The 21,187-nt window shown below is 35.2% G+C and overlaps 1 protein-coding gene across 3 annotated transcripts in view; it reads right to left on the minus strand.

Annotated features, from left to right (window-relative positions):
- The window catches only part of LOC129261025 (uncharacterized), a 48,258-nt gene that overhangs the window by 18,225 nt on the left and 8,846 nt on the right, over positions 1 to 21,187 (minus strand). Inside the window, exons 6-19 of one of the 3 annotated variants that reach the window (XM_054899059.2) lie at positions 20,925 to 21,062; positions 20,080 to 20,295; positions 19,335 to 19,521; positions 19,073 to 19,175; positions 18,044 to 18,189; positions 17,278 to 17,457; positions 16,658 to 16,705; positions 14,180 to 14,300; positions 10,755 to 10,876; positions 9,994 to 10,039; positions 8,984 to 9,056; positions 7,324 to 7,342; positions 6,115 to 6,815; positions 531 to 845 (exon numbers count right to left, since the gene is read on the minus strand). In XM_054899059.2, the coding sequence (XP_054755034.2) occupies positions 531 to 845; positions 6,115 to 6,815; positions 7,324 to 7,342; positions 8,984 to 9,056; positions 9,994 to 10,039; positions 10,755 to 10,876; positions 14,180 to 14,300; positions 16,658 to 16,705; positions 17,278 to 17,457; positions 18,044 to 18,189; positions 19,073 to 19,175; positions 19,335 to 19,521; positions 20,080 to 20,295; positions 20,925 to 21,062 (2,415 nt within the window). The remainder of the gene's footprint in view (positions 1 to 530; positions 846 to 6,114; positions 6,816 to 7,323; positions 7,343 to 8,983; positions 9,057 to 9,993; positions 10,040 to 10,754; positions 10,877 to 14,179; positions 14,301 to 16,657; positions 16,706 to 17,277; positions 17,458 to 18,043; positions 18,190 to 19,072; positions 19,176 to 19,334; positions 19,522 to 20,079; positions 20,296 to 20,924; positions 21,063 to 21,187) is intronic. The other 2 variants (XM_054899061.2, XM_054899062.2) reach the window with 2 other exon arrangements.

Raw genomic sequence — 21,187 nt, forward strand, 5'->3', positions numbered from 1 at the left:
CATATCAGCATCCAACAGCAGATAGAGACAAAGTTGCCAAAATTACTAGATTTAGACAGGTTGCGACATATGAATTTGCAAGTAAATAATGAAATGTCATTCATAGATAAAATGCAAACAATGTTTCCAACTACAAGTGAAATACAGAATGTACTTTATTAGAAATGTAATCATCAGTCTCAAGAACACATAGCTCATAAAATACATACAGATGAAGACATCTGATGCGACATGTGCTGTGTTTTGTATCTACATGGTATCCACAAAGAAAATGTGTCATATCATATACCATCTGGAAAAGATGCGATATTGATGGACACAGAAATAATGAAAGCATACTTTTAAAATCAAAGGCACATTGAATACATTTTATGATAATTAAATGCACTCTGAATGCATATAACAATTAAAGGAACAATAATTATCATTACAATTGAACATGTTAATTACTACAATTGAAAGCATACGGTATTATCACAAAAAATGCATATCAGAAATATGAGTGCAGTGCAATAGGATAAAAATTTTACCAGTGGGTGCATGATGAGGTGTGTTTGTAGAAGCTGGACTATGACTTCTCTCATGCAGGTTAACATCTAAATCAAGGGATACTACTTTTGCTCCTTGGTGGCCATCTTGAGGATGCTCTTGATGGTTGCCATGGGGATGAGGATGCTGTCTTTGGTGATGCTGGTGGTGGAATGTTTTCTCATGCTTTTCCAAAGGGACGAAGGAATGGGCGTGGTCTGGCATAGCATGAATGATAGAGGAAGAGGAGAAGGAGGAGGAAGGTCTAGGTTCTACAGCTTGGGCTTTGAAACTATGTGGAACTGATGGAAGAGCATCTAAAGGAGATGGATAGAACGATGGATTGAAAGATGAATGAAAGACAGCCATGCACAAATATTTCATACATAAAAGATGTTGTTTAGACTACACATGGACACATACTTTATCATGATTTCAGCAAGAGTTCAGCAATTTTCTGGTGACTTTAAATGGCTGATAGACTTTGGTGGTGATAGATGAATAATAATAATAGTATAAAAGACTAGCTACAAAGATGTTCTCAAAGTAGGTCCTTACCTTGCTTCTAAATCTATTTTTTTTTAGAGAGGTTCAACAAAGCAGTGCATTTTGGCAAATGGGTAAAAATCCAATAATCCAGATCATTGATAATTGATTTGTAATCAAGTTTTGCCACAGTCACATTTCCGTTGAATGTACAGCAAGTCAATAACAGTCATTTGAATAATTATATTATAATATAATAATTATAATAACTATTTTTGTATACGGTAATTCATGAAGAAATGACATAAAATGGCTAGGTTTTTTAGCTCGCTGTGCGGGTACTGTACAGAAAATGTGACTGCAATATAACACAGCATCTCAAACAGGATAAACACAGTACAGACCTCACAGAAAAAAACCCACAACAAAATTTAATCTGTGTTTACCAATGAAAAGTAAATGCAATTAACCATTAAAAATGTCAAAATATAAATACAATAAAAGACACTTTCACCTTTTCCCAAACATAGAGAAAAAAAAAACTATCATTAATACCATCTATCCAGTTATCAAAATGAATATCCATAATAAGGTAAGGTAACAAAATATTTTGTACTGCAACAGCATTTTGGTTTTCCTGTACATTGAAAAAATATTGGTTTTATGATTACGTCTGACTTGTTTTTAAATACTAAAACATATATATATGGTTTAAAACTTTATAAGCTTTACTCCATGGGTGCCAGAAAAATTACTTTGCGTCAAACAAACCGCCAAAGAAAGATGAAATTTTGAAAAAAAATCATGCTCAGAAGAATGTGAAATACTGAATGATTCCCACAAACCATGCATGCAAGTTGAACATTGGAATGACAAAACAAGATGAATGTGACAAGGTAACCACAGGGATGAAAACTTCAACTTAAAAAAAAACCATGCAAATTTGAAAGTAAGTGATGCCATTTGTAGTTGCACATGGAGAACAGCAAGTATTCACACGGACACCCATTATAGGTCTACCAACACTACACAAGGTTAGAACATATTCAAGTATTATATGTTTTATACAAAAATAACACAAAGAAGAAAAACTAATATTTAAAGAGAAGCTGCCAACACATTCTCACAGCATTTTAAATTTTCATTAGGAAAAAAACAACAACAACCATGCACTGAATATTACGATTACAAGTGTTGAGGTAGCCATTGATCAGTAAAACAAACAAATCATGATGAATTAAAATCGAAGTCAAATAAAGATAAAATATTGAAAAAAGCATCTGAATATCTTCATCCAAATATTTCCATGCATCTAGGATTACAACTATGTATGTATGGTATAGATTCAGTTAATAAATTAAACAGCCATGGAAAACATTATATAGCTTTGTAAGTTTTATGTTATTTGGATTGCAATATGAAATCAAAAGTATATAATTTAACCAAAGTATTAAAGTATAGGACTATTTTATCCCCATTAGAATACTTGCTCTCATCACTACAACTACAAATAAGAAATCACAACTTACGATTTCATTTTCTTTCACACAGTGTATAATTCACTGCCCTTTAATGAGAAATTTGAAATTTAGGACATTCAATTGAAAAATATTCAACTTTAATTTTACCATGTATGTAAAATGTAATTCTGATCTTATTTGCATTTCTAAATTTCATTTTCAGACCAGTAACTTTCGTGATTTATCTTTATTTCATCATAAAAAATGTTAATATAATTAAACTTTCGATTGATATGTAGACCATTATTTATTTATTAATTCTTTTATGTGGGGGGATCATTAGCTGAAATTGATTATTTACAATTATGTGACTCATCATTAATCCAGACAGTGTACGGTATCAATAATATTAACTTTCAAACCTATAACTCTATTCAATTAATTACCTATTTATGTACATGCTTTTATCTAATAAAAAAAATCTCACGACACACAAGAATGACTTATGAGTCTTGCATGTATCATGCAATAGAATATTAAAGTACTATATTCACCAATGAATGCTATTGTCATACCAACTCTTTTAGTACTGAGCTTTAGTGTAACCACAGGAATTGTACATCAAACTGAGACACACATGGCCATTATACAATCTATAGGCCTACAACTTATTATTTTCACAATAATTATTCAAAACAATTCATAATCATACATACATTTTTCCTTTCTTGCCTAGCAATTTATATATATATATATTTATATTATTTTGCCCATAATACAAGCACACATCTTTTAAAACAAGATTGATCAAATCAAACCTTTAGCTAATATTTAGTTTTTACATTTGTCTGGTGACATTTAATAAAGAAGATTTCCAATGGTTAAATAAACTTACCACTAGCAATTTCTTTTTAATAATTACCCCCCCCTGATATAACAAAGTTCATCCATTTGTAGAGTTTGAACCTTTTCAGTCATTAATTACACATAACTTACATGGATGGTCAAGAGTTTAAACTACTGGTTCAAAGCCCTAACTTAATTGAAGGATAGGCAGTGTTTATAAAATATTGATTGACATAAAATGGGATGCTAACTTATATTGTCTGATCTGAAACTTATATTATCCAAGCTGTATGTGCAGGAAATAACAGATTCAAAGAGTCAATGCTGTTTTTTAGTCAATGCTAGTCAATCAGTGGCGTAACAGGCGGGGGGGGGGGGGGGGCAAGCTGCCCCCCTGGCGTATTTCACCGGGGAAAAAAAAAACGGGAAAAAAGAAAAGGGAGAGAGAAAGAAAGGGGAAGGAAAGGCGAAAAGGAAAGGAGGAAACGGAAAAGGAAAGGTCAAAAGAAAAACAGGAAAAAAAAAAGTGTTTTTTTTAATGGAAAAGGAAGGAAAGCGGGAAAGGAACGAGAAAAAAAAAATTTGAGAAAGAAGAAAACATTCCGAAATAGGCCTAAGTAATGCAATAGCATGATGGGAAATAAATTAAAAGATGACAAAATGGCAAACAATAACGGGAAATGAAGGTAGATTGGAATTAGACAAAAGCTAAATTGGAAAACAAAGAAAAGGGACAAGAAAAAAAACAACTTAATAACACGACCGGGCTGCCAAGGATTGAAAATAAAGAGCGGGAAGAAAGATGGACTGCATACAACATTGTGCTATAAGCTTGCTAAATTTTATGCAAATAAGCTACCGGGGCTTTGCCCCAGACCCCACGCAGTAGGGGCTCTTCATCTATAACCTTCAAATGGCTCTATAACGCCCCCCTGTAGGGACCCTTCCTACATTAAGCTTTACCTTCAATCACTGGTGTACAGGCGCAGGGGGGGGGGGGTCTTGGTTTCACACCCAAAAGGAAATAAAAGAAATTATAGGAGACAACGTATAATGAAATGAATGGAAAAAATTAAATGTGTTATTTCCTGAATAGAAAAATCTACCACATAATTAGAATTTAATTTCAAAAGGCTTTTTTTTCAGCTCGCTTTGCTCACAGGCGACTTTTTACAAATTTTCCCACGTTGCTATGTTTTGCTCCCCTCAAAATATTTGGTTCATTACGCAACTGGGTTGAATAAAATGTTTTGTGTAAAAGCTATATTCTGTATATACCCGCGATTTGATTAAAAATAGCGGCAATCTGTGAGGTTAAAATGGGTTTGATATCGAGAAGTTCTGGGGGCTCCGCCCCGGACCCAAACCGCATAGCACTGCTGTATACGAGTATGGAGTATTACGCCTGATCATACCATGATATGACCGAGAAATTTTTGGCTCTTGCCCCCTGGGCCACCGACCCGTTACGCCGCTGTAGTCAATAACATTATCCATACCCCATATGAAATGACTGAGGCTGCTAACTGTAAAACTATTATCCCACCAACATCATATCCTAATGGCTTTAAAAAAAATTTATTAGAATTTTAATAGATTTCATTTTTATTTTTTCTCTAAAAAACATAGATCTGAATGCTATTTCAAAATTTCCTTACGACATAATTATTGATTTAAAAATGTTAAGTTCCGTTTCAAGTTACAATCTCGTTCTCAGAAAGTAGAATATTAGGCTCCAATGCATAAAAAATCCTTGTAAAATGAGAAAAAAAAACATTGCCCTAGATTTAAATTGATGTTGTATTGAAAAGAATTATTTTGTGTCATATTAAGTAATATTTCAAAGATTCACAGTCCTTCATTTCATCCCTGCAATAATCATGATGACTGCCCCAGTAATTTCAATGTTTAATGTATGTTATACTATACAATGTATTGTGAAGTGGTATTAATTCGCCCAATAGTATCAGATTGTACTGTGTTGCTACACAAACCAGTTCAAATAGAGTCTGTATTGCCTGCTGCTGAATTTAAAGTCACTGTCACAGAAAATTAAAATGAGACAAAATATGGAATAAGATTGCCTGCTAGCGTTCAAAATATGGAAAATCACAGCCCTAAAAAAACACCTCTAAATAATAAGTTACAACATTGATTGATACATATTATATAACAAATATTTTGAAAATAAATATATAAAATATATTTAGCATATAATTATAGAATATATATACAATATACATATATAAAACTGAACACAACATGGAGTCACAAGCATGCCACAAACGGATTGATAGGCATCATATGTACTGATTATTATGAATATACACATGTTTGGTATTATGACATACATGTATGAATATGGTTGGATTAAGATGTGCAATGAACCAATATCACATATACAATAACATGTATATTTCTTTAAAGTACATGTGAAGCCACTCTGAATGCATTTGGTCGTACAAGACTGTTAATGATTTAGGAAACAGCCCATACATGTTTTCATTTTTAATAATTATATTGTAATGAATAAGGTATGATGGGATATTAGAAAAAATGGAAACAATAATGACAGCAATTTCCACTTTGGAAGACCATCAGATTCATAATCATGAGTATGATAATAATGGCTGGATGATAATGATAATAATGGATGGATAATAAAAATCATGATGGTAAATTCTTCATTATTGTGAAGTAATGCTTCCTTCCTCGATATTGAAACCATCACAGCTGTCTACATTAGATTCATCTTTATTAGTAAAATCCTGTTCTATATGATTATCATTGGTACCTTGTTCAGTGTTAGATTCTTCCTGCTTTGCCCCATTCTCTTCAGATCCGGTCAGAACGGCCTCTGCTTCAGCACTCTTAGAACCAGCCTCCTCCAGTTGTAACCGCTCAGAACCAGTTTGATCAGGTTCCTCCTTGATAATAGTCTCTCTTGGTGTAGTTTCTGAGCTGGTAACCTCTACATTTTCAGCCTGACCGATTGTACTGTCTGAGCGAGGTGTGTCCCCAACAGAACCATTGCCATCATCCTTTCTAGGTGTGCCTTCCAATGAATCTTCAGCCTCTTTTGTTGCGAGATCTGGTGATCCGCAATCAACCTCAGCCTGTGGTACATGTATCTCTTGTCCAAACACTCCACTGCTATTCCCTACACTCAGATCCACCCTGCTCTTGGGTCTGTATTCCCCACTGTCTATTGTCCTGGGTGTGTCAGCAGGGCTAAGGGTCTGATCGGTCAGGTCAGCAAGGTCGCCATCCGAAATCTCTCCAAAGCTTCTTTCACTCGGTGCCATGACGGTAGAGGAATTGTTGTCTCCTCCCTGTGTAGAGGGTGGTCCATCAGCCAATGTGGTTGTCTCTCCTGCAGAGCTATCACCCATGAACCAGCCCTGGACTGGACTACGATGAGATGAGTCTCTGGATGGACTACGTAGGGAGTCTTTAGGTACCAGGCTCTCTGTGCTCTGGTTTGGTGCCTTGCTCCTGAAAATTAACAAAATAAATTAAGAGACCAACAATTCAATACTGCCCTCCTTCACTTGAAAGAAGTTACATATACCAACCTAAGATAAATTATTGATATTAATAAATCATAGTTCATATTATCTTCTTACAGATGAAAAAATGTGTATATGAACTCATACACTGTCTTGTAAACATGGCATGAGAAAAGTTGTCCAACAATTTTAATAATAATTGATAGAAATATTTTTATTACCTCCATCCTCTCATTTGAATAAATTCATCAAATGTGTCTTAAACAAAAATATGTTTTTATGATGCACTTTAAAAGCAGATTTGAGGTTAACTTTTATATTCAAACTGAGTCATACTAAAGAATAATAAATATGGGATCTTCTTGCTGGATGCTCACAATAGAATGGAGAAAGGTTATACTGTAATGTTATGAAGGGCCCAGGGATAAAACAGTGTTATAACTGAAGTGTCATTATCATTATCTTCTTATAGAGAAAAACAAATTGAAACTTACCCATCAGTAGCATTTCTCACTGCGGAAAAACAGAAAACAAAATTAAAAAAATAAACACAGAATAGAAATAAGGCAGAGATTATTGAGAATTAATTTGTTACATAATTTTCACTCTGAAAATAATCTGTGGTAAAATAATAGCATCCCAATATGGTAGGCAAATGACATCATACAAATTAAAAAAAAAACTACAACTTTACTTCTGTTCATGGTTGTGAACAGTGGTAAAACTGTTTCAAAGTATAAGAAACAAAATTTAAAAATTAACACAAAATAGAAATAAGGCAGAGATTATTGAGAATTCATTTGTTACATAATTTTTACTCTGAAAATAATCTGTGGTAAAATAATAGCATCCCAATATGGTAGGCAAATGACATCATACAAATTAAAAAAAAAACTACAACTTTACTTCTGTTCATGGTTGTGAACAGTGGTAAAACTGTTTCAAAGTATAAGAAACAAAATTTAAAAATTAACACAAAATAGAAATAAGGCAGAGATTATTGAGAATTCATTTGTTACATAATTTTTACTCTGAAAATAATCTGTGGTAAAATAATAGCATCCCAATATGGTAGGCAAATGACATCATACAAATTAAAAAAAAAACTACAACTTTACTTCTGTTCATGGTTGTGAACAGTGGTAAAACTGTTTCAAAGTAACAATGAAAGGTTAATAATGCACCAAGTCATTGATATTTGATGTAAGACTTGATTCTACTGCATCAAAGTGCTACATACCAAAATGTATGTATGGGACTGTACATGAATGGTTGACCAAGCTATTTCTGTTTTGATTAATTTTGAACTATGTATTGAGGGTAAATCTTTTGTAATTAACCAGTTTTAAGGTATTCTTTTAAGTGTTATAAAATTAATTTGACAACTACATGTAAGATTAGTTGATTCCAATGATCTAGTAAACAGTTACTAGTAAAATCTAAGTCCATCTTTCTTTCTTTGATTGAAACATTTTGCCCCCCCACAAAAAACCCTTATTGGGTGATTTCAAGTACGGTGTCGATATCTGGTGTTAGTAGTGTCACAACACCAACACCAGCCACAACACCGTACTTGAAATGATGCTGGTGTTGGGATTGACTTTGGAAAATGTGACGTATTTCTGGCAGTTCATGTTGAGTGCTGGTGTTGAATGTCATCTACTGAGCCCAAGCATCACAGCTGGTGTTGACAATCTAAGTGTAATTTCCCCATTCACCAACACCAACCCCCAGGGATTGGGAAAATCGTGATTATAAGTTCAGTGTTCTTGTTGGTGATTTGAAGCCCACAAACATGTGGCGAAAAAGATGAAACATCCTGTTAACTGTAAAATTACATTTTGCAGTTAAAATGAGTACAAATCATTATAGCCTTAAAAAATTTAATGATCAATGTTTACTCTTCCGGATTCTTTAAGTGCTTTTAGCATTTGCATTCTATAAGATGAGATTTTACTGTAATTTCTCCCCGAATTCACTTTCTTCGTCGAAAAGTTCTCGCGTAAAGTTGAGATGATCAGCAGTATAGCGCAGAGGCGTGACTTAAGGCTATCGACAATGTGATCAGTATCGCTCCTCTGAACCCAGCTCGGTTCAGCAGCCTTTCAACGCTCTCAACACGAAAACCGAACTTGAAATCACCCATTGTATTACCTTTAATGGCAGCGGGTGTACTGATCGACATGTACTGCATACTAGGTGGTTCATTTCCTGTTACCACATGTTCCTATAACACAACATAAACACAAATATATCATTTTCAAACATGATGTAAAAGAACTCCTCTGGGGTGAAATCTTTCCTAGAAACCATTCCTACATGAAAAATTCCCAAGAACACAGGAATTCCTGCAACAGTTCTTGTTGGGCATGTCAGATCTGACAGCATTCCTTGGATTTGACTGGCTGAGAAGCATAGGTCTCTGACAATTACTATGATAATTGTAAGGTAAAACTGAAAAGTCATTTTAAATGAAGAGGAGTCCTACCACTTTGCCAAATGACAACTAATTCCAGGACAACTTGATAGTCACTGGGGATTTCATCATCTCATTGGAATGGTTCAAGAACCAAAAAAAAGAAGGCATTATGGAATGCAATTCATTTTCTTACTGTAATTTTTGGAAAGTCAAAGGGAGAAAAATATAGTAATAAGTCCATAATAGAATAGCCACTAAATGCATACACTCTGCTGGGCCTGATGTATGGTATAATTACCCTGAACTATTTCTAGAAAAAACTTAATATCACTTGTAGGTAAAATTTAAAGTTTGACCATAAAATATGGCCTCATTCAACAACTGGTCCATTTACCAGCAAAATTATCATCATTGCCATGTTATAAAACTTCATACTAGGGTAAACTAATGCACACAGATACAAATACAGACAAACATACAGGCATACAGTTAAAGGTCAAGTCCAATCCCACAAAAAGTTGATTTGAAAAAAAAAGAGAAAAATCCAACAAGCATAACACTTCCATCAAAATCGGATGTAAAATAAAATAAAAAAAACTCCCAAAATACCCTGGCCTAGATAGGGTTAAACCCTTTCTTTCAATCAACCTGATCTTGATTATCATATCTTTCTGAATTGTCCATGCAGAAGGCAATTAAAACACAAACTATACAAGCATTCTACCAACAATATTTGCAAACAAACCTCTTCCCAAGGATAAGTTCCTGTGTGACGATGTCCCATTCTTGATCTACACCAAAAGAAAAGAAAACAAAATACAAAATTATTAATTACTAGACCACAAGGGAATTTATGGTCACTAAACATAAAAAGTTTGCCATACATAGTACAGAAAACATAGTATCTCAATGTGACATTTTTAATTAACCTACTTTTATCTAATAGTATACCATTATACCATTATCTAATACAAAGTACAATTGTGGTCTATCATTTTATTTCCTTCAAGTTTTACTCAGAGTATAATTCAAGTTTGGTGAAAGTTCCATTACACTATGATGGGAAGACCATCTTTGAATCAAATAATTGATAACAATAGCTAAAAGAGCTAAAAATCACGCACACAAAAAACTTTTTCGTACTAAGTTGGATCTTCCTAGAATCTATATTGATATTTTTCCTCCACTTTTTGCTGTCATTACAAAGCAATATTAAAGGGATAGAGCCTCGTCGATCTGGCGCTGCACAGCGGCTGCCGGGCCCACGATCAATTGGGCAAAGCAAATTTACGGAGTATTTCATTTCATGTCTATTTCGAACAATAAAATATGTATTTCATCATATATATATTCAACGGTGGATTTCCCCATTAAAGGGGAATTTTTGCAGAACTCATAATAGAAACCTTAGCAATTGATAACGGGGCTGGTATTTATGATTGATTGAATTAATTATCAGCACCACAATCAATTGCAAAGCTTTATATCACATGGTCCATGTCTTACCTCATTCTTCTGTTATCACCTTCCAGTGTTTTAATAGACATCATACTAGCCACAGTAGCTGGATGCATTGTTCTCATACGATGGCTTGCTGCTTGAGGTAGACGAATACTGTCCTCACACACCTACAACAGTAATGCAATTACAAAATAAATAAAAAATAACAACAACATTGCAGCATAAGAATACATTTTTAATGTTACAATCTAAAAAAAAAATAAACATACATTTTTTCACATATAGTGATTTTTTTAATTTTACTTTTATAACTCCAATGACCACTTACTGTACGTGATGCAATTTTTCAGACCAGAACATGTAAAGCATGCAATATCTATATTTTGTGGTGCTCAATAGTTAGTGAATCAACAGATAATGAATATATTCAAAGTGTTCCACTTCTGTCATGTTCAAGATATGTAATTGTGAAGTCAGGTGATAAGACATTACATTCAATAAAGTTTGTTTCTCTGTGTTGCTGATCATTGTAGTGGTCTATGTTCAACACTCAGCATGAAAGAGTGCATTTTGTAGCTTGGTTCTCTAACATTTGAGCACAACTGAGTGTGTTACAAAGTAAAAAAAAAGAAGATATTACTGAACAAGCATACATTTTTCACAAACAGTCAGGTCTGCCAAAGTTGGCCTTCTATAAGTACACAATGTAGCAATTTTTCAAACGAGAACATACAAAGCTTGCATTATTTACATCTTTGAAGTCAAATTTTGCCTAAAGCAGGTCATCAAAAATCCCTTATGCGTCGCAACGGAATCTCAAGATCCTGGTCTGATTCCAGACGGAGAGCGACGAAGCTGATGCAACCCAACGACCCCCCATTTCCCATTCCTTTTGGGTGAAATCCTTTCCCATTGCATCCTTTTGTCTTGCTGACTCGCTAATTGGAGTATCTTGCTTTGTCGCAAATAACAATGATGGATCGATATTGCTGCTGACAACATCCGGGTTGCGTGAAGCGAATGTTATTGCGATGTTAGCTTTGCACATGCCTTATAAATAGTGTTATCATTTTCCGCTTCCACTGCTAATCATGCATAAACGATTTCATCATTTATGCGACATCAAACTAAATTATTATCAATAAAAAACTACTTTGAAACCATCCGCAATTCGGAAAAGCCAAAAGATTTCTGTGGTCCAAAAAAAATTTGACGCAGACAGATTCACCCATTCTTGCATATCCTTTTTACTCATTTTCTCCCGACTTCCCAGTCCAAGTCTTCATGCTCTAAAGCCAGTTTAAAATGGTATGGGGATGTAGAGCATGCAATGCAGTACTACCGGTATTTCCCTTCTCCTGGACTCTTACATGTCATTTACACTCCCCTCCAAAAGTTTGGAAACACCTGCCTTCAGTGTGTGTTTTTCGAACTTTGGTAGACTTTACTGAAGTTAAGCCTCATAGTACAGCTGTATTTTTGTTGGTGAAGGAAGTGAAGTGAAGGCTATACACCAGTGTACATTTAATCATTGATTCAAACAAATTCAAAGCTCTTAAGAGACGTGCAGCTGCCAAAGAGGGCAGGCTACCAGTCAAGATGGCATTCTCTAAAAAATGCTATCTTCTTTTAACATTGTTCTGTTTGGGGTTCTATTCTGAAATTCTTCCCATTATTTTGTGAATGTTACAGCAGATGTCCTCAGAATTTGTTGCTTAGTATTGTTCATAAGACAGTCAATTTATGGAAATCTGCACCTTTATCCTGGAAAACATCTGAACTTGACAAATACCTAATCCTTCTTTAAAGAAAATGCATGGAAGTGGAGTAGACATCAGTGCAATTTGAAATTCATGAATTCAAAAGTTATTCAGAGTTTTTTACACTTATTCCAGTGCACCTTCATTCATTTTGCCTATTCAGTTTTTCTTAGTCAGAAGTCAGTCACAAAATTAAAATGGCTAAGACAAGACAGCTTTCTTTGGAAACACGTCAGTCAATTGTAGTTTTGAGGAAAGAAGGCTACTCCATGCGAGAAATAGCCGGGAAACTCAAGATCAGTATCCATGCTGTTCACTACAGCCTGAAACGCAAAGAGGCCACTGGGTCTAATGGGGACAGGAGACGAAGTGGTAGGCCAAAAACATCTCCTGCTGAAGATAAATACATTCGGGTGAGCAGCCTGCGCAACCATTGTCTGACTTGCCCACAGATTACAGCTGACCTCAACAACACCCGTGAGATGCCTGTATGTTCTTCAACTGTTAGAAGACGTCTCTGTGGAGCAGGGCTGAAGGACCGTGTGGCTTCAAGGAAACCTCTCCTCAAAGAAAAGAACTGGAAGAAAAGGCTTGCTTGGGCTAGGAAGCATAAAGACTGGTCTTTGGAGCAGTGGCAGAAGGTTCTTTGGTCTGACGAATCAAAGTTCGAGGTGTTTGGCAGCAAGCGACGTACCTATGTGAGACGGCGAAAGGGAGAAAAGATGCTACCCCAGTGCATCAAGCCAACTGTGAAACATGGTGGTGGTAATATCATGGTTTGGGGTTGCTTTGGTGCAGGAAAGGTAGGCAGCTTGCAAAGTGTAGAGGGTATCCTCAACCAGAACGGCTATCATTCAATCCTACAGCGGAAGGCCATACCTTCAGGGAAACGCCTGATCGGAGGATTCGTTTTCCAGCAGGACAATGACCCAAAACACACGTCAAGACTATGCAAAGACTACTTGAAGAAAAAGGAAGAGAAACAAGTCCTGGAAATCATGGATTGGCCGCCCCAGTCCCCAGATCTCAATCCCATCGAGCTGCTTTGGGAAGAACTAGACAGGAAGGTTCGAGAAACTTGCCAAACAAGTGAGACTCATCTGTGTTTTCCATATCAGTGAAACACTGAGTATTGTTTAATTTTATTTTTGTGTCTGACTTCTGACGAGGAAAAGGAAAAATTAATTAAGTTGCACATGTATTAGTGTAAAAGCTCTGAATAACTGCATGTTATAAATGAAGTTAGCATTTTGAGAGAATGCCATCTTGACTGGTAGCCAGCCATTTAAGAGAGTATAAATTTGTTTGAATCAATAACAAAATTTACACTGCTGTATAATCTTCACTTCAAAACAAAAATTCAACTGTGCTATGAGCCTGAATATCAATAAAGTCTACCAAGTATAGAGAAGCACACACTGAATGCAGGTGTTCCCAAACTTTTGGAGGGGAGTGTAGAATAAGATGAATTTTTTTCATCTACAAATAAGAGACAGTACAAAATAGCTGAGCTCTGCTTTGAGACGAGGTGTATACATCTGTGATTAAAACATTTCGTACATTGTTTAATCTGAAGCCCAGCTTACACTATACGATCTGTGTCTGTAACCAAATTTTGGAGCAAAAGGTGATATTTCCAAATGTGAATATTCAAACAAGGCATCCATCTTAGCCATTCCTTGATGAATGAAATGATGAGTTTGTACTGACCTTACATGGATGCCATTTTTTCTTGGAGGAAGCCTCTGAAGCAGTTCTAGGTCTGTTCCCACCCCTGGTTGAGCCTGCTGTCCTCAAGGAAGTCCTCTGAGCAGGAGCGCTCTGGATTCGACTGAAAAAGAAAAAAACATGATCTCTGTCAAAACACTCTCATCTCTCTCTGTAATTCAAGTTGGAAATTATATACCTGGTAATACCTTTCCTTCTTTTTTCGACATTCGTTTTGGAGAAAAGTGTCTGAACTGCATACCAGGTTTCTCAATAGTTTAAATGTCATAAACAACTAATATCAATGGTAACTGGAATGACAACCCTTGAATGACAGCTAATTTAATAACTGTTTAAAGTTTAGTATGTTGGTTGTGAGGCTCCATGTCATTGTACCAATACATATAATTTCACATCAGAGCAATTTTACAAGAATCTGTAAGTTACAAGAAATATTCATAGATATCTGAAAACTTGAGGGAACATTTTAACTGGGTTAGTAACTAAAGATGTACATTTGATAAAACAGATAAAGAATTGCCGCTAGATAAGCAGATAGGCAATGGTATAATAATAGTACTAGGCATTCTATAAAGTGCATCTATCCAGATAAGAATTCTATTCAAGGTAACTAAGGAAATATAGGAATAAGAAGAGAGTTTTAGATCAGTGCTAGAGTGCCCAGAATCATAATTATTTTTTAAAAATGTCAGATTAGAGTCAGTCGTAAGATGAGTTGTAAATAAACGCAGATACACAAGTCTCTGATTTGAAAATTGTCAAACAAACAATGGGGTTAATATGACATGCATACTATCTATCAGTTATTCAGCAGGATTCCCACAGAACAAAGAATAGACTAAGTTATCTTTCATTCTTGCCTTTTTTTTTTACATGATACAACAATGAAAATAATAGCTTCTCATCTACCGCTTTCCTACAATAAATACTCTGGTAGCCAAAAAGATAATCCTTTTATTTCTATCATATAAAATAGAAAGATCAGGTAAATATTCAAGTGACACCTATGTTTAACGCAATGGCAATAAAGGGCTGTTCTCTTTTCTATCAGAATAATTGTGAAAAGTAATAATGGAAATATGTAGATTTGTTAATTTCTTTGGTCACCATATTCATTGGATTATCTTATTTTTCTTCAAATACTGTACCAAATACTCGGCCAAACTTTTTGAGGTAGTTTCAATTCTGCTGATTCCAATATCACTAATATTTCACTCTCACATATTACCACTATTTTTTAATATAATATTAAAATGTCAATATAACAAGTTTGTACAAGTATCCATAATAAGTTTTTAAAAGAAAATATCTTTCTGCTCAAATTATGGGTCAAACATCACTTAGCTATTATAAAGGAATGCTATCAAGGTCATGTACAGCCTATGTCGATTCCACCAAATCATTAACAATGTGGATGACTGCAATGCTTTATGAATTATATTATTGCAATCTTTCATGGTTTTCAAAATATTTTTGTATGTCATCTCATTTCAGCCCTCTCCCCCAAAAGTTTTACATTGATAAGTTTTACCAAGGGCAATTAAACCTTTTACTTTTGGATTCTAGTACATATATATTCAAATAGACTGTTTCATTCTAGCATTCTGTTCATTTATGCAATTGTACTTTTGTGCATGTCGGAAAGCTTCAGTACATATATGTCCGTTTTTAATGCTATTATCCAATTTGTAGTACGAAACACTTTGGCCCGAATTCACAAAGGTGGTTTTGAAAACCCACGGTTGAGTCCATGGTTTATGCGGATGTCCTGTATAAATTACGCTTATTTTACCGCGTATGTGAAAAAATGTCCATTGCTGTTGCGCGCTTTTGTCACAGTGTGCCAAATTGACACCTGTTGCCGTGGTTATCCACGCTATTTTAAAATACCGTGTTGTGGGCGTAAAGTTTTACCTACAAAACATGTTTGCCCCTCTCCTCTGTCCAATTTCTTGAAATCAGTATAGAGGAAGATAAGCTGTTACTGGTTATATGGCGATGAGTGGTTTCAGCAGGTAAAGGTGTTAATGAGAGCATGGGCAAGAAAAAGATTGGTCAGGGTTAAACTTTTCCTTTTTGAGCTCCCACGTTTTCTCTAGTTATGACTTGAAAGAGTTTATGGAAGTGCTCTTCACTACTTTTAATCATGAGTCCACTCTTTATTTATGAGTCCACTCTTCAAACAGTGGTCTCATGAATAAAATAGCGTATCTAACCATGGTAACAGGCGTCAATTTGGCGCACTGTGACAAAAGCACGCATCAGCATTGGAATTTTTATACAAGCGCCCAATACGAGCTAAATTAAGCGTAATTTATAGAGGAAATCTGCATAAACCATGGATTTGTGTTTTCAAAACCACCTGTGTGAATTCGGGCCATTCTATCTGAAACCCAGCTAGATTTGCTCACACGTGTAGGAACTATACATTATGTTAGTAAGCAAGTATTTTTTCTTTACCTGTGTATTTTCCGATAGGTCATGTTACCATACCCATCATCACGCCACCTGTATAGCAAATAAAGATATAGAGAGGAAGAGGGAGCATGCAGGTGGGATAGGCAACTAAGCACAGAACATGCAAATAATATGGAAAATATATTACACATCTATATCAAATGCAAATAAATATAATGATCGTAAAGCGTTGCATAAGATAGGCATGGCATTGTAAGTGACTTAAATTTGATAAAACAAACAGCCTTTTTTGCAGCATGAAATTCTCACTCACCTCACAAATATTTCATGCTTGTTAAAGATCACATATCAATCATTTTGAAAATAAACACTTCCATATTTGAATAAGTATGACGTTAAACATTATCAAAGTCATGAACATTCTTACCAATGCTGAACACAAATAACTTTTCAAATGTAAATATATATTATGCAGAAATGAAAACAATATAATCTATCAAGACAGAAAAAGAAAAGAACCAAAATGAAACCAAAAAGTGCATTCTGTTGGAACATGCGTATTAAAAACAAAATGCAAGATATAAAAAACTTGGAGAAAATCCCCATAAACCAGTATTTTCTCAGTAATTAATGAGTTATATTCAGTTAAGTTAGTCACTCACTTGTATCTAGCTGTGTCTGGGACTGTGGATCCTTGAAGTCTAGATATAGAATGAGGGATAGTGGCCGAGACTGGTGTTTGACCCTGTCTTCTGAAGTGTACATTGTAGTCTGATTCCTCTGGTAAAGTGAATATAGGTTCGCCTTTCCTGTTTCTGGGTGTGTACTCTGGGGTGGAATCTCTGTATGTTGGAATAGAATGAGGTGGCACCCTGTTTCATAAAACTTGCTTTCAATTGACTTGTACGGGATAGAAATCAATGACAAATTTGCAGGTTTACATAAAGTAACTTGGAGGGTTAAAATCCAGTGTTTCTCCATGTAAATTAAATCATGGATGCTACTAAAAAGATAGGTAAAGTGAAGTTTCACATCTTGCAGGAAAACTGTAGGAGAATTAAAGGCAACTGTCGTACATAGCCTGATCCATTTGGAGGGGGTGACATTCCACTGTAGCCTTTTAGCTGGGATATATATATAGTAATCTTGGAAGTGTAAAATACCCCTATTGCTCTATGCAAATCAAAACCAAGAAGCAGCTGTAGGATTGGAGCAGTGAAGGGTCAAAAGATTCTTCTTGGGGGGCAACATATTACATCCTTTCTTCATTCATCATTTGGTAGCATCACAAGAGAGAAAGAATTCAATGTTTATAAGTGGAAACACTACTGCAACAGACAACACACAATACATACTAATCAGTTGGTTGATTGTGGAAGACCAGAAAGAAGAGCTGTAGGATAAGGACAGTTTGAATGTAATATATACCCTGAACTGTTCGGAGGAGGTGACATCCCACCGTAGCTCTTGGAAACAGAGACACTCACAGGTTTGGAGCTGGGTGCAGTAGCAGGTCTCTTTGGGGGAACCTTGGATGAAGGTCTGCGGAAGCCTACAGGTGCCTCGGGCCCATTCTATACAAGGATTGAGAAGACATGACATGGTTGTTTATTACATGTATATTAAAGCAGATACGAACCAATAGCGCCATCTCGAGTACTCAACTACTCATACCTGGCCAGTTTCCTGACCCATAATGCTAGTGTAGTCTAGTAATGTAGACCCACTTGAATGATAACATGCTAATTAATTACTCAATACATTTACACCGCAATAATTATCTTACCAAGTAGCAAAACAATTACTTTTCCTCTCAAAACATTTTAGTTTCTCTATACAAATACAATTATAGATCAATTTATTCTCTGTAGTATAAGTAGATATCTGAAAACATATATTATCAGACTATGTTTTTATAACACACAGTCAATGAGAGACCACAAACAGTTCACTCCCCCTTTAAAATATTAACATTACAACAGAGGAATGAATTAGCAAAAACTGGCATACTATTGGGCAATTTTCCCTCCTCACCCTTACTGCACTACAATCCACGTCGGTACACTAACAAGATGGAATGTGTAGCATAAGTTCAGTAAGAAAATGTAGAGGTTAGATATGCAAGGACAGTGATAACAGTTGATTAATTTCAAAGAAAGAAATCCTAAAGAGTAGTGACCAAGACAATATAAAAAAGGCTTAAAATAGATACAAAAGATTTTTGGGGGGGTAACATTTAATGGCATGAAGAGAAAAAGTACACAAGCTCATTCATATCAATGGGTAGAATTCTCTAGATAGAGCAATAATGGGGGATAGCTTTCTTATGTATTACTTATCTTTAAAAATTCCCATCCTTGGTTGGTAAGCACCCAAATAATATCACACTCCCATGAAACACTGCTTTAAGAAACTTTCACTGAGCAGTGATAGAAAAGGCTTCAACAATTGACTTACCGGTTCTTTTTCCACCATCATATTATCACCAACATGATCTGCTAACATCACAAGAGAACCTGCTTGTACAGAAGATGGTCTTTCTATTCTTGCACTTAGAGCTCTGGACATAAATAAGAAAGATAGACAAAGAACATCTGAATAGTGCTCTTGGTATACAGACTACATGTAAAATATACTAAATGGAGAAGAACTTAAAAGAGGTATCGCACTGAAGATCTTTATTACCAGCATTTGATTACTTCCAAGATTTTAATTTTACCTTTGCCTTGTATTATGAGAAGTTTCTTCTGATATAGTGACTTTCTTGGCTTCTTGAGCTTTCTGTAGTATTAGCGCAGACTGTGCTGAGATAGGATTCCGGTCAACCTTGGGTTCATGGTTCTCTGTCATCTTGTAGAAATTCTCAAGTGACTGGGATGCAAGACTATTGGTAGGGATGCGTGGAGCTACAAAATAAAAAGAGGAATGCAAGTTCACGGTAAGATTTGTTTTAAGTTTATTATTTGTGACAGACATTTTTTGACATGTTTTGAATAAAACAAAAAACAAACCCAGCTTGTTTTTCATACTTATATAAATTACGTATATAAATTATATACATTAAAAACTATGTATTTGAAAGTCTCCTGTTGTTATACAGATGGAAAATATTTTCAATGGTTGTGAATAAACAAAGTCAACATAAGCAGCCAGTGTCAACCTTTTTAATTATTAGTTTTTATTTATCTATCTATCTATCAGCCCTATCTATCTATTCTTTTATTTATTCATTCATTTTTTTTTGGGGGGGTAGATTTATATCAAAGTCTTGCTTTTTTATTTCAAAATGGTAAAAATATAAGTTATGGATCAAAGAGACAACTTTCAATCTCTCAGAGGATGATATCTATAAGAGGCTTTTTGAGTGAAAACCTTATTTAAATCTTAAATGATTATTTACTGCTTTGAATCTTATCTTAAAATCTCTTACAACTTGTCTCTCACCAGAAATGGTGTTTACTCACCATTATCTGTGACAAATGATTCCTGGGCTGCATAGTTTGCCAAAACCTCTTGAGTAAATCTCTCAGGTACCTCGGTAGTGACAACTCTCTCTCCGTTATCAACAGAGGACGTCCCATCCCCGGCAGTCATTCCTTGCTGTTGCTGGTAATCATGCCATTGTTGTAGGTATGCTGCTTTCTTCTCGGCCTCCGATGGACCAGGAGACTGCTTTGAGGCTGCAAGAGAGAGCGTGAGAAAATGATCACAGAGCTTAAAGGTGGGTAAGAAAGTTAACCTAAAGGGAAGCTTAAAATGTGAAAAAGATCGATCACTGTGTTATAAAAGGGGGAAAAAGGTTGATTTGAATAAAAAGTACAATCAATTATCTTTGTCTACATTTTGATTTCATGACCAGAACTATTATTATTTTATAATTATGCTACTTTAAATCCATTTAGATGCAGTGATGGACCCAACTGGGTTAGATACAATACTATTTCAGAGAATGTATTGTTTGTGCACCAATATGGCTGTTTCAAAGAATAGATAATGCTACCATCATATGGTGTTGTAAACAGTCAAGGAATATATAACTGGACTACACATCTACACAGCTTTAAATGAAACTTATTATTATGCTTTTTTTTTTAAATAATAATTTAGTTAAAGGCACTTGGTGCAGTCAAGAAATGAATCAAGTTTTCTATTCAGCTCATCAGGGTTGAGTGCAGAACAGAGTGTAACAAGTTCTTACTGAAGGAAATTCCCTATGGCTGGGATACAAGCACAGTTCTTTTGAATAATTGAAGGCAACAAACCCTTTCCATCAATAATTTTGACCTTTGTCAGTGTCTAAGGTTCTCACCTGTAGCCTTAGGCATGTCCACTTGAACCCTAAGTAGAGTGCCTTCACTGATCTCAGAAGGTAAGGCTCCATGGAATGATTCCTCTTCAAACGTGGCTTGAGCTACAGGATTCACCAGGCTTGTCAATGGGGGTTTCCCTATGGAGGAATATATGTACAGTACATGATTAATCAACAGCACAATATCAATGGATAGCTACATGTACATGGCTATATCCACTAGGAGAGACAAGCAATCATTATAAAGAGAGATAAAGATAACC

Source organism: Lytechinus pictus, unplaced genomic scaffold, assembly GCF_037042905.1.
Source record: "Lytechinus pictus isolate F3 Inbred unplaced genomic scaffold, Lp3.0 scaffold_19, whole genome shotgun sequence".
Taxonomy (NCBI): Eukaryota; Metazoa; Echinodermata; class Echinoidea; order Temnopleuroida; family Toxopneustidae; genus Lytechinus; species Lytechinus pictus.